Raw genomic sequence first — 13,885 nt, 5'->3', positions numbered from 1 at the left:
CCCGGCGTCTGCCCCCAGATCTCTCCAGACCAACTCTGACGGCGATTGGCAGTGACAGGAAGTTCCTGTGCCCTTGTGGTTGGTCTCTTGCTGGTCCCCCTGCCCTGGGCAAGAAACCCGAGTCCTGTTTGGCTACATCTGTTCCCAGTGCTGACGCCTGGCGGTGGAATGAGTTACTGCATCTCCTTCCAAAACTAATCCTGAACACTGTTGACTCCCAACTGCCTGGAATGAAATTAAATGGAGCTCTACCTAGAGACAGCAACCTGGAACTGATGATCCCAGAGGTCATTTTGTCCATGGAAACCTATGCTTTTCTAGGGAATTCCCATTTCCATAGTCTCTGGGATAATTATTCAGGATTGATTTTTAACGTAGATATTATCCCGCATACTCCCTGGGGTGGGGGGCAGGGGAAGCAGTGAGTAACATCCCTCAGCTTCCTCCAGCTTACACCCCCACACCCACCTTTCATGGCATAGACACCCCTGGGACCAGCCCCTCCCTCCCAAGCAGGGCATAAAAACCAGAGCATAAATTTATTTTTCAAATAAGGCAGAGACAGGCAAGGAACTAAAAAACTGGCCCAGTCAAGCCTGAGGAGACATAAGGTAAGAAAGACAAAATGTATAAGGAGTCAATGAGGCATCAAGACTCAAGCTGAGTCTATTAAAAAAAAAAAAGAAAAACAGTAGCTCGCCCATGGGTGGGGGAGTTTTAACAACAGCTTATATAACTTTGGACACATTGGAACTGTGTCCTGGGCCTGTGCACTGTCTCCTGAGATCTGTGGGACTCTGACTCCAGCTGGCTCTCCTTGGCATGTCTGGCCAAGTCCGCTCAGGGATCTGTCCTCTCTAGATGCTCCTGTGGAAGATGGATTCTCTGTATCCAGTGGCAGACTGGGAGGAAGCAGTTCAGTTTTGCTCTTCCCACAAATCTCTGGATGGTGGGGAAGTGAAGACAGAGTCCCAGGCCTCTCTGATGAGACGTGCTAGAGGATGGGGTCCCGCTGGAACTCTAAACTCCCCTGCCAAGAAGGAACATTGTTCTTTATACAGCAAGTCACAGTCCATCGTCTTTTGTAAGGTGCTCTCAAAGTGCCTAATTCCTGGCTCCATCAGTTTTTCACTGCTTCCCAATCTGGTATCTGATATATGATATTGGGGCTATGAGTCAATAGGCTGCAAAGTCCCCTAGAAAGGCCAGCTCAGGATATCAAGCAGACAGGAGGTAAGAGGGCATGGGGAATCAGGAAGGAATACTTTGATAACCTTGAAATTAAAAGAAAGAGATAAAGGAGACAGACACACAGAGAGAGAATAAAAACAAGAGATGATTTAGATGTTAAAGTGATGATCTTTGACCAAGGTCAAGCTTCACATCCACAAATTCAACTTAAAAGGTTATATGTGAGCAGATTTATCTTGTCATTCATGAATGCTCAAATTAAAAAAACAATTACTATGTTCTAGACACCGTGTAGGAAACTAGGTACAAAGTAAGACACATCCCCTTGGCTGAGTGATGCCACTCCCTTCTCCGGATGTTAGTCCACGTTCTCTGCTAAGTAAGAGTATCTGTGACCAGGTGAGAAATGCTGTAAGATAAAGGTTCTTCCCAGATCTGACTGTGTGCCTCCCCGCCTCCCTCCAGACCCCAGTCCGGTGCCCTCATCCTCTAGCACCTACCATGCCATCATCGGTGGGATCGTGGCTTTCATCGTCTTCCTCCTGCTCATCCTGCTCATCTTCCTCGGCCACTACTTGATCCGGCACAAAGGTCAGAGGCACGAGGGAAGCGGCAGGAGAACTCGGGAGGAGTGGGCAGGGAGATGAGTCAGGGGCAGCCAGGTAGGAGCTGGCTGTATGCAGGAAGCACCTTCGGAGACGCAGTCGGCCCCTTGGAGTGTTTGAGGCAGAAAGAACGCAGCCAACCCCGGGATAACGGAGCACCACCAACCCCACAGTAGAGCCTGATCACTTGCTGATCATCCAGATCACATCAAACCTTCCCACTCAGTCGGCTGCTGCTCCCATGCAGCTCTGCCTCGGGGTCTCCTGCTGTAAGACCCAACTGCCACTGCCGAAACTCCTCATCTCCTCCCAGCCCTTCCTCCCTGTGCAGCTTCATGGCTTTTGTCCCTCGATCTCCTTGCTCCTGGTCCCCACACCATCTCTTTCCTGTTTCTCCTCTCCAACATCCCTGCCATCTCTCCCTCCCTCGGGTGCTGCCTCTAGCCAGCAGGACTCCATGGACTGGCCACAGGTGAGCCAGATCTCGACTGCGTTGTCATGGAGCTGACGTAGCAGTTTCCTCATCACCCCCTCAGGGCACACACGTGCATCTACATGTATACACACCCAGATACACACATATGCACCATTTTTTTTTGCCTGTATTATAGATGAGATTCCAATTAAAGGCAGAATTCATTCATTCCTGGGGGTGTGGTCAGGTGAGGGATGTTGGCAGCAAGAGGCAAATTAGCACAGGTGGGGGGGAAGAAAGCTCTAGAAAACTTACAGAAGCAAGGTGTGGGTGGCTGGGAAAGTGGGCGGGCGGGGTGGCTTCAGAGGTCTGGAAACTGCTCCTGAAAGAAGGGGCCTCTCTCTCCCCAGGAACCTACCTGACACACGAGGCGAAAGGCTCCGACGACGCTCCAGACGCGGACACAGCCATCATCAACGCAGAAGGCGGGCAGTCGGGCGGGGACGACAAGAAGGAATATTTCATCTAGGGGCACCCCCCAGGGACCCCATGGGGACTGCTGGGGCCATCACCAACCGGACTTGTACAGAGCGACCGCAGGGCCGCCCCTCCCGCTTGCTCCCCAGCCCCCCCCCCCCCCCCCCCCCGTACAGAATGTCTGCTTTGGGTGCGGTTTTGTACTCGGTTTGGAATGGGGAGGGAGGAGGGCGGGGGGGGAGGGAGGGCTGCCCTCAGCCCTTTCCGTGGCTTCTCTGCGTTTGGGTTATTATTATTTTTGTAACAATCCCAAATCAAATCCGTCTCCAGGCTGGAGGGGCAGGGGGCCCTGGGGTGAGGAAAGCAAAAAAACAAAAAACAAACAACCCAGGGTGTTAGGAGGAGAACGAGGAGAGGGTAAGGGCAGGAAAGGAGCAGGGCTGGTTGGGGGGGGCCGCTCTCCCCAGCCCTCCACCCTCCGCAGCAGAGCCTCTTCCCGGGCTTCGCGGGAATGGGGAGGTGGTGAGCAGGAGCGGCAGGTGGCTTTCCTCTGTCAGTCGCACGCCCTGAGTGATGGACAGAGGAGCAGGTATCGCCCTGACACCCCTCCCCCACCACGACGGGAAAGGCGTGAATGCGGCCACGAGACCTGCAGATGGCCTGTTGCCACGCAGGGGCTCAGGGCTTCCACGTGCCGAGGACTCGGGTGCCTGCAGGAGGGGTAGACTTGGACAGGAAGGATGGTAGAGGTGGCCCCGTCCCCCCCTCACCCCCCACAGTGAGTGGAACCACCCCGGGGGTACAGCAGAGCAAGGCTGCCCCTCCAGGCTCTCTCTGTGGGAGCAGCTCTGCTCTGGGGCCTGAACTGATTCTGCTCCCCGCGCCGAGGGGCCCCTCGCTCTCACCCAGCCCCGGACTGTTGCACGGCAACCACTCCTCTCCTGGCATTGCTCAGCAACTTCTCCTCCCTGTCTTGTGCTGCCCTGTGCCCCTTCCTGTTCCCGAAGCCATCCCTCAGTCCTCCCTACCTCCCTCAGCAGCCAGGCAGACACAACAACAAAAATACTAAAAGGAGCTTCACTGCGCTGAGCTGTTTCCTGCCCAAACGAAAGGAATAACGTGTCTGGATGCGTGTGTGCGCTCGCGTGTGTGTCTGCGCATGTGTGTGAGTGTGTGAGAGGCAGAGGGGCTCCTGGGCAGGTGGGCGGGCTGTGGGGCATGTGAAGAAGGGCTCTGGGAGCCGAGGCTTCCTAGGCAGGCTTTGCACCTCACCTGGGATGTGGCTCCACCCTGCTATTTTCCATGTCAGCCCCAGTGCCCATCTGTCATGCAGAAAGCAGTCCCAGGGTGTGTTTCTGCTCCGTTGTCCATCTCGTCTCTCCCTCAAGCAACCCCAGCCTCCACATCCCTTCTCAGAGCCATGAGTCAGTGCCACAGCCTCTGCTATGCATCCCTCAGGCCTCTCCCTGGCGCTGACCCTGGAATGACCACTGTCACTTCTTTTGCCCATAGTCTGTACCCAGTGCATTGAGGGCTGGGAATGCAACCGCCTGTCTCCTTCCCTTCTCCGCCCCTCCTTTGGATTTTCTGTCTTCCTTCGTGCCGGAGCTGGTTGCCGTGGAGACGAGGCCACTCACCCTCCCCATCCAGCCGCCCCGCCTCAGACCCGGGGTGCCCCTTGGCCCCCCTCACCCTCCTCCAGCATGTCCTCCCTGCTCGGACAACCCAGGGGCACGCAGAGTGGAGGCTGCTGTCTCCAGCAGGTCTGCCCACCCCCTTCCGTTCAGGTAATGCCGTTGTGAATCTTCCAGCCGCAGGTGAGGGCCCCAGGCACCGCAGGCAGCCCCTCACCTAAGCCAGGGCCCCCTCCTCTTCCCACAGCCAGGCAGCCTAGGGCCTCGGGCCTTATCGGCTCCCTGTCTCCCAGCACTTGCTTTTGGGAAAACGACTTTTCCTCTTTGAGCTGAACCACTCTGTCCATATTACACAGAAGCCATATTTGTACGGGGGGGGCGGGGGGAGAGGGGCCGTTGTGCTGTGTGTGTCTGTCTGTGGGGGGGGGGGAACAGGGAGGGCACCGTGTATCTTTATAATCTTTCTAACTCTCCTGTGCTAATCTCAGAGGGGCCACCCTCAATATATCTGGATTATCCGTGTCGTTCAGCTGCCTCCTTCTTGCTGCTCCGGCTCCTGCTGGGATGTGTACGCAGGGGCTTATCTGCTGGTGCCCCCGCACCTGGCGCCTCCGGGGGTGGTGTGTGCGCTGCCATGCTTGCGCCCCAGGGCACCCCTGGATGGAAAAATTATACCTCTCCAAGGGAGAGAAATGCATTCATCCCCTTTGGACAGGTCCTTGCTTTCCAGAGCGTTTGGGTTGGGGCATCTGACAGCTCCCCACTGCCCTCTGCCAGGCTGTGCTGGAGACGACGGAGATGAAGTGGAGACCTCCGAACACCACTCCGGGACCCCTTCAGCAGACCCCCAAACTCACTTTCTAGCCCCCCTCATGTTGAACCTGAAACTGGAGCTAGTGTCCTGGGAGAAAAGGGGACCAGCTCTGCAAGGCAGTCATCCCTTTGCCCTTTGGCTTCCCTGCTCCACCTCCAGGCATCCTTCTGTGAGTGGGAAAGAGCACTTGGCTGAACCGGCTACCACGTCCCATGCTTTCTTGGACAAATGAAACAGTGTCACCTAACCAGCCCTCTCTATCTCATTGTTCTGACTCGGACACTCCATGACCCACCCCTCTCAACGTCCAGGCTAGGTCTCCCCCAGTGGGGGAATCAAATGCAGAGTCGGGGTGGGTGAAGGCAGCGGGGGTGGGGACTACCAAAGAGCAGAGGTGTTGGCTTCTGGGGATCCTCGTGCAGAGTCCGCGCCCTTTCTCCCTGCCCGCTGGAGAGACAGAGAAGCTCTCCCCCGGCATAAGGACCTTCACATCTTGCCACGACACCAGGCCAACGTAGCCGTTCCAGAGCCTTTATGTCCCCCAACAGAAATAAGAACAGAGATGACCTCATAGGCAACTGTTCCATGTTAAAATAGGCCGTCCTGTTGTCCCCCAGAGTCTGCCTTAACTTGTCACATTAGGTGTTCTGCTGGGTAACAAGGTGCATCCACTGTGCCCATGGGGGGCTGGGCCAATGCCCAGTTGCTCCCTGAAGTAGCTTCATTGTGTAGCCTTGACAGTTGCCCCCAGCCCTCCCTTCTCTCACACCCAGACGCAGAGATATCAGGACACACACTCAGACACCTGCCTGAAAGCTAGCACCCAGATAGGTTCCACGTGATGCACAACACGGCCGAGCACAGATGAGTAAGTACATCCTTGCACCCAGACTGATACACAGAGAGCCCTCGCCTGCACACATACCACTCAGGTTGTCAGCAGCCCAGGCTCCAGCCACAGGCAGCACTGACACCCCCTCCCACCAACACATCGCTTTTGAACTACCTTTCCTTGGAGCAAGTTCAAGGTGGTGGAGAAGCAGTGAGAGTCATCGGCTGCCCTCTCCCTCCAACTTCCCAGCACGTCTCTTATCTCTGTCTCAGACTTCACCTCTGGCCCCCTCTTCCTTCCTTGTGATTGAAGAATCCCTTCTTGCTGGAAAAAAACCCCTGGCTTTCCAGCCTCCTTTTCCACCTTCGGGAAAATACCCGCTTTCTGGTCCCCACCTTTTTCCTTTCCCGAAGTGCAGGTCCCTAGCAGCAGCATCCAATCTCAAAACAGGAAGCCCCGGGACAGTGCCCCCCGGGGTCCCGAGGCTCCGACAGGCAGTGGGTGTGAGGTAAAGACTTCCTGAATGCCGCCCCCGCCACCGCCTGCCCTGTGACCCTGCCCAGAGCCGGTGGCCTTCATTAGTCCCAGGCACTTATCTTGCAACCACAGCCACTGACAGACCGATCCCAGCCCTTCTCTCCGCCTGCCCTGAGCCCAGCAGTGTCATGGGGAACTGTCTGCGCCCGGTGAGTGTCGGCTGAGCCCACAGCCGCTACCTCTCTGCCCCCTACCATCCCTTGTGTCTGCCCTCGGGCCTGTCCACTCCTCCCTGTCTCTCCTCATCGCTTACCCCCTCCCTCGTTATCCCTTCTCCCCTTCTGACTCCAGCCTCCTAGGCCCCCCATTATTTGCCTCATTTGTCAGTTCCACCTGGACCCCCAACCCTGCCCCGCTCCCCTCGTCCTGTCTGCTGCCCTCTTCCGTCTTCCATGATGCCTTGCTTCTCCTGAGTCGCCCTGCCTTGTCTGCCCCCAACCCCCACTGCAGCCACTGCTTCCAGCCCCCACGTCCCCTCTGTTCTCCTCTCCCCGCCTCTTGCCCCCAGTTCCCAGAACACTCGTCAGTGGGGTGCCTAACCAGATGCTCTGATTGCCCTTTGTCCTCCAGGCGCCAGATGAGGACCCTACCACACTGGTCTTTGATGAGGAGATGCTGGAGATGAATGTCTCCTACAGTTGGGACTATAACCTCTCCGATTTGGAAGCCGCTGCCCCCTGCCACTCGTGTACCCTGCTGGACCACTCCTCGCTGCCTTTCTTCATCCTTGCCAGTGTCCTGGGCATCCTGGCAGGTGGGGCTGTCCTCTACGCGCTTCTCAGACCTCTGTTCCACTGGCAGCTCTACTGGGACCGAGCTGTCCTGGTACAGGTGGCTGTGGGCAGTGTTCTCTTCAGCATCATGGTGCCCATCCAGGCCCCGGGGCTGAGTGGGGCCTTCGTCACCTCCCTGTGCCACGTGGCCCACTTGGTCTCATACGGCTCAGCCTTTGCCCAAGCTCTGCTGATCGGATACCACGCCTGCCTGGGCCCCAAACTGGATGCCAGCCAGGTCCCAGGCCTCAGGCTGGGGCTCGCTGTAGGACTTTGGGGAGTGGCGGCCCTACTGTCACTGCCAGTCACGCTGGCCAGCGACACTTCCCAGGGACTCTGCACCCTGACGTTCAGCGGGGAATGGGGGGTTTTGAGGCACATAAATGCTGCGGCCTGTTTTGTCCTCTTCAGCTTGTTGCCACTGGGTTTGTTGGGAGCCAAGGGACTGAAGAAGGTGCTAGGCAGGGGGCCGTGTCCCTGGGTTGACATCCTGTGGGTCTGGTTCACTTTCTGGTGGCTGCAGGGGCTGATTCTGGGATTGGACTCCCTAGTGCGGTCCAAGGCCTTGGTGCTGTCAGCATGTCTAGCCCAGCAGGCCCTGGATGTGCTGCTGGACCTGGCGAAAGCCGTGACAATATTGCATTGCGTGGCTACGCCCCTGCTCCTAGCCCGGCTCTGCTACCAGGCCACTCACTCTGCCTCACCCACCCTGCCTCTCTCGGCCAGACAGCCTTCTCATCTGGATGCCCTTGGAGGCAAATCCAAGCTCTCTTCCCACCTGTCAAGCTGAATTAAAGTCGATGCTCTTTTTATGAAGCTGGTGGTTTCTCATTTTGTCTGGGGATGCAGAGGAGATGGAGGAGAGTGGCGGGAGAGACCTTGCACACCAGTCTCTCCTGCCAGTGTGCTCTCTAGCTGGCATGGGGAGAAAGTGATGCCGTGCAAACACCCTCAGGGCACACAGATGTTCTCTTGAGGTGTGAGGTTCCTGCCATGTCGAGAAGGAAGAGTGAGCAGGGGGACCAGACCCTGGGGAGAGCAGCTAAACCTGAAAGGACTAGGAGAGATGGCTTAGCAGTTAAAGAGAGGAGAGAAGCTGCCACAGAGAGCAAATGAAATCGGAAAAGAAATCGGAGCGAGAACAGAAATGAGTGAACATGAGCCCAGAGCAGGACTCCTGCTCCCTGCCCGGCCCGCCTAGCCTCCCTCTCTGCCTTCCATCTCCCCGACGCCTGTTGGCTTTGCTTAGAGATAGAGCCGGCAGGGAGCAAGCATCCGAGGGGGGCTTACTTAGCCCAGGGAAGCACATCAAGATCACTGGAAAGCCACTTCTCGGGAGTCATCTCTCCGAGGTTTGTTCCTCAGCATAGTCCTAATGCGCGTGTGTGCGCGTGCACGCCCGTGTGTGTATCTGTCTCAATCTGTTAGAACCCATATCCACGTTAGAGGCAGGTGTGTAACAACCGATGCCTGCGTGTGTGCTGGCCGCTCCCTCCACCTCCTTCAGCTCTTCATCCTTGTTCCCAGGATATGGGATCAGGATTGATAACTCACTCTTTACCCAAATAAACTGTCTTTACGCCACTTTCTGTATCTCGTCTTTTCTGCGTAGGATGTGTAGAGGGAACAAAAAGCCAAGAAGTTGTGAAGCGTAAGACACTTAATGGGGAAGGGCCTGATCAGGGTCACTTTCTGCTTGGAATCCCCCCCCCCCAATTTCCCTTTGAAGCACCTTCAGCTCTCAGAAGAAATCGTTTTTTCCCCACACAAATTACCCTTCCACTTCCCACACTACACCCCTTTGCCCCAGGGATCTCTTTCCCAAATACCACTCTGCTTAGTCATGACCGTGGGGGCTTTTTCTCAGCCCCCCACACAGTCAAGTTCAGGTGATGACCGGAAGGATGATGAATAAGCCCCTCTTCATAAGGGGAACAACTTCCACTGGCACCAACAAATCACCCTCCACCCAAGATACCCACAAAAATGAGTTTCTTCCTCCAATCCAGGTGAAACCTGGGGAAGCTTGAGAGGGTACCTTACATCTGTCTGAATCCAGACTTGGTCTTTCCATTTTTCAAAGATGTGCTACACTTGGTTTCCCCCTAAACAATTTCTGCTTGACTCTTTGGGCTTGGAGATAAACAGGAGAGTTCAGGAGAGGAGCAGAGATGAGGTAGAGCATCTTAGGCAGGTGATGTGAAAGGCTCGGGGAGTTTTCCTGGGTGGGTGCAGTGACAAATCCGCTAAATCCCCCCCACCTCCTGTCCCTTAGCAACCACCACATTAGCTCCTGATTGGTGCATCCTAAATTGAAAGGCGGGATTTAGGGACTGATTGAGACGCGGGAGACATTCTGAAACAGACGAGAAGGGAAAGAAAATGAAGAAAAAAAAATAGATAATTTACAAGCCTAAATTATGCTAAGGTCTCCAGCCACAGTTCATGAACGTGTCCCAGTGTTTTCTTTTTTTCTCATCCCCTTCCCAGCCTATTCTCAGAATTTCCCCTCCAGCCCCTGACCACTTTCTCAGTCCTTCAGACATTGCCCAACTCCCTTCAAGCTACTGGATTCAGAGGCTGACCTAGTTAAGGGGGAGGAGAGGGCATTTTCAACTTGCTGAATCTTCCAGTGTCAACCTGATGCAATGGAGGCTTAATTTAAGACCCCCAAGGTTGTCTTATCTACCCCACAACCCCACACCTCCAGATAGAAATCCCTCCTCGCTCAGTCCCGTTGGAGAGACCCCCATGCAGCTCTGTGGCTCTCACATCTCTCACAAAGGAAAGGCAGAGGCAGAAGCCTGCAGCTGATAAGAGGTCTGGATGGGCTGGCGATGCCTCTCCACGGTTATCTCCTCCCCCTTCCATCCCTGCTGCCTTGCCCAGGGCTCTCAGGGGCTGGCCTTTTCCTGTGTTATCTGCACTGCATTCGGATAGTTCTTCTGTAAGTCTAACCCTGACCTCAGTCATTTCTTTAAGGCTTTCCTGGGGGTCCTGTTACCCCAGTCCGTTTAACCCATTGCATGCCACTGACCACTCCAAAACTGGTCTGAACCTGCCGTCTTTCCTGCAGCCCTCCAGGAATACAAATCCCATTTCCTTAGAACCCTTAAGAATTTAATCTTGGGGATGGCAGGGACTTTAGCTGTGTATGAGTTATTGGGCCTTCTGGCTAAAGAAAAAAAATCCTCTCTGAAATATGATGGCCAGGGAGCAGGCTCTTGGGAACACACCACGCCCTGGGGAGGGTCAGTCTGCATGGCTTCTTTATGGAAGGAGATTTATTTCTTAAGGGAAGATTGAAGACCACGTTGACTCCCAGAGTTTATTTCATGCTGGGGCCCTGCCCAGAGGATTTAGGAAGCAAATACCAGGTGCTTACGCCCTTCTATCTACCCCTATTTCCCTAAACCCCCAGCCCCATCATCACCTTCTTCCAGAAACCACCCTCGGAGGAATTCTGATTGAAAACTTCCCTGGGATTTCAAACTTAATTCATCGCCAACTCTAATTGCCAGGGATTTGCATGAAAACCATCGTATGCTATCTAATTATTCTGACAACAGCAGCCCGCCGTCTGGGCACAAGGAGAATCGCGGTTTTAATTAACAATAATGCACCTTGCAGACGAATGTGACTGTTTAGGTTAATTAACAAGTCCAAGTCCTTCCAAGTCATCTCTGCACATCTTCCAGGTGATTTGGGCCGGAGCCGGTGGGGCATGCAGGGGGTGGGGGAGTTTAGAAATCAACTCAGCCAAAAAGCATGTTGGTTTTCATCTTTCTTAGAACTATTTGGTGATGGGAGGAGACAATCTTCTTGAAAGAGATTCTTGAAAAAAATTGACGGGGGTTTGGGGGCATAGTTTTAGGAGATTTCAGACATGTTTATGTCACAGTCAGACTTTCAGAAACCTTTGACACATTTGTATAAATGGGAGGGAGGCGTCTTTGTAATTTTCAAATCCCTCTAATTTGCTGTCCCGTCATCTGCAACCTTGGTGTCTTGCATGAGAATTTCCTATAGTCCCAACACTGCCCTCTGTCCCTACATTTTTGGTCCATTCCTACCACATTCGGGGGGCACTTCAAGTTGCTCACTCCCTACGATTTCACAGATAATGTCCCAAATTCCACTTTTACCTCCTCCAGGCTTACTGTTTGTACTGTTTTTCTAAGTGGTTCCCTGAGTCCTGGAAGAGTACTCTGTGTGTGACTCCCAGTTGCATTTTTCTGAAAGGCCTGGGCTTCCCTTCTTCCTTCACATCAGATATTATCAATGTTTGGGGTGGAGGGTGGATCGCAGGTCTCTTGGAAAATCTGTTGAAAGTTATGAAGTCCGTCTTAGGAAAATATAGTATTACACCCCAAATGTGGCACTCAGTTTTCCCCTGCTGCACCTAGAGCCAAGTTCACATGCTGTCCCGCTGCCTGACAGCTCTTCCATCAGTCTCCTCCTTGCTCTCTAAGCTGGGAGCCCAGTGGCCTAGGGGACTTTCTGTTCTTTGAGTGGGCAAATCCTGTTTCCACTCCAACAGTTTTTGCACTTGAAATCTCTTCTGCCTGGAACACTCTTTACGTGATTGACACTGTCTCACCCTTGAGATCTCTGTGCACACATCACCTCCTCCAAGAATGACCTTCCCTGACATCCACTGGGAGGTAGCCCCTGGTCACCCCAGGCACCTAATGATCCCCCATCAATTCACCTGGGATGCTTCCAGCGTCCCACACAGCACACGTTGAAATTGTCTTGTTTCTTCATTTGTTTGCTTACCAGCTCGTTGCTAACCTACCCTCCTTCCCACCATTAGCAGGAAAGCACCAAGAATGCAGGAATGTCTCCTCTTTTGTGAGTGGACTGTAGTCAGAGCTCAGTCAACATGTGTTAAGTATGTGGATCAGTTTCATATGAGGAAAGTGTGGTGTCCACCCTGGAGGGTTTCCAGGCCCGTGGGGAAGAGGAACAAGGAAACAAAGAATTAGCACAGGAGAACTGCCAGAAACCGGATCTCCACAGCTAATGTCCTCCAGGTCACCTCTCCCAGGCCGTGCAAGTGTTCGGGGGTTGAAAAGCCTAAAGGACCATTGGCGCACGGTTTCTGGCCTGAGAGCCTGTCTTCTGAGTCAACTTTCGGGCGGCTGGAGCTGGGGGACTTCATCACAGTTCCCGAGTCACAGAGCCACACGTTGGAGGAGCGACATGTTCTTTCGTTTGGAACAAAACTGCAGGCTTCAGACAGCCAGGGAGAGCTGGGAAGGGCTGTCATCTTCATCTTTACTTGAGGACAAGTGAGTCCCAGGGGACTCCCCGAGAGATCTAGGAGACAGTCTTCCACTGGCTCAGAACTAAATCCAGCCACCTCCTTGGATTTCACGACACTCAGCCAGAGAGCCCACACCCTTCTTGGGCCTAAAAGTCACTTCCGTTTCCCCATTACCTTTTTTTTAATTCTCCATCCCCCTTCCTCCTCTTCAGCTCCAGTTTAGTGCCCCTGCCTCCAGCCCTTCCTGAACTCTGAACTTTGCTTCCTTCTTTCATGGGTCTGGCCTCTGCAGCCAGAATTCAGCATTTGACTCTGCAGTTCTGAGTACTTGGTCAGGTTAACCCTTGAAGGCACTTAGAGGTATGTAACTTATTTTATTTAAAGAACATGTAATGGGGAGAGGGTATAGCTCAGTGGTAGAGCACGTGCTTAGCATGCCCGAGGTCCTGGGTTCAATCCCCAGTGCTTCCATTAAAATAACCAACTAAGTAAATAAAGCTAATTACCCCCCCAAAATAAAAACAAAAACAAAGCAGAACACCAAAGAAACCCCAGAAACAAAACAACATTTTTTAAAGAACGTATTGAGTGCTTTTTAGTAAGTTCAAGACACTGTGAGAGGCCCCAGAAGACACAGAAATGAATCAGACACAGTTCTGGATTCAGCATGTCTCTGGACTCATCCACTCCCCTCCTGTCCCCTTCCTTCCTTGGTTCTCAGTAACTCCCAGCCCTCTCCCTCATAACCCTAAACATACACGGATCCCAGGACACACAGAAAATCTGCAAGGTCCTTAGTGCAGGCCTCTGTTTCACAGCTACAGACCCTCAGCCCCCTGTCAGTGGGGGCTTCTATCTCACTGTCACGTCCAGGAATGTCCTTTATGTACAGATACAGGGAAGGTACAAGAATAAAGGGCATTTTCCCTGCATCCTCTCACAAGGTGGGTGTGGTAGATTCTGGAAGCCAGTGCAACGAAGGCCAACTACCCAAAAGAAAGGGAAAGGGTGTGGAGCGTTGGAGAAGAAGGCTGTTTACAAGTCAGCTGGCCCTTTTCTGTCTGTGACCTGAGAACGTAGTGAGGAAGAAGTGGACGGTCTCTACCATCAGCCTGGAAACTTCCAAAAACATGGCCATGTCTCTCCTCCTCTGCAGCCACCCCTGCAGGCCCCGGGCTCACTTCACACTCTTGACTGATCGGCAGAGGGAGACCCATGGAAACCTCTAGGAATGTGACAGGAGTGAGTTGTAGGGAAGGTCTCTGGGACAGAAAAATATTGCAGAAGTTAAAGTTTAAGAGTGAATGCAAAATCAGTTGTTTTTTTTTTTTTAAATCA

At 53.6% G+C, this 13,885-nt stretch overlaps 2 protein-coding genes across 3 annotated transcripts in view; both read left to right on the top strand.

The window, feature by feature from the left end:
* CADM3 (cell adhesion molecule 3) overlaps positions 1-3,075 on the top strand; it is a 29,216-nt gene extending 26,141 nt beyond the window's left edge. The window contains exons 8-9 of one of the 2 annotated variants that reach the window (XM_031689163.2): positions 1,657-1,782; positions 2,622-3,075. In XM_031689163.2, the coding sequence (XP_031545023.1) occupies positions 1,657-1,782; positions 2,622-2,740 (245 nt within the window). In that variant the 3' untranslated portion in view covers positions 2,741-3,075. The remainder of the gene's footprint in view (positions 1-1,656; positions 1,783-2,621) is intronic. The other variant, XM_006215626.3, reaches the window with a different exon arrangement.
* A 2,450-nt stretch (positions 3,076-5,525) lies between these two features.
* On the top strand, positions 5,526-8,094 carry ACKR1 (atypical chemokine receptor 1 (Duffy blood group)). Its single transcript, XM_006215723.4, has 2 exons — positions 5,526-6,654; positions 7,076-8,094. Exons 1-2 carry the CDS (start codon positions 6,634-6,636, stop codon positions 8,066-8,068), a joined length of 1,014 nt encoding a protein of 337 aa, XP_006215785.2. The 5' UTR covers positions 5,526-6,633; the 3' UTR covers positions 8,069-8,094.
* The last annotated feature ends 5,791 nt before the right edge of the window (positions 8,095-13,885 follow it).

The sequence above is a fragment of the Vicugna pacos genome, chromosome 21 (genome assembly GCF_048564905.1).
Source record: "Vicugna pacos chromosome 21, VicPac4, whole genome shotgun sequence".
NCBI lineage: Eukaryota > Metazoa > Chordata > Mammalia > Artiodactyla > Camelidae > Vicugna > Vicugna pacos.
This window is presented reverse-complemented; position numbering and strand designations above follow the sequence as displayed.

Bases quoted from the DNA above. Each gene is read 5' to 3' on its own strand.
- ACKR1 (XM_006215723.4), top strand. From the start codon at position 6,634: ATGGGGAACTGTCTGCGCCCG. The intron at 6,655-7,075 runs GTGAGTGTCGGC...TTTGTCCTCCAG, and splicing joins TGGGGAACTGTCTGCGCCCG to GCGCCAGATGAGGACCCTAC.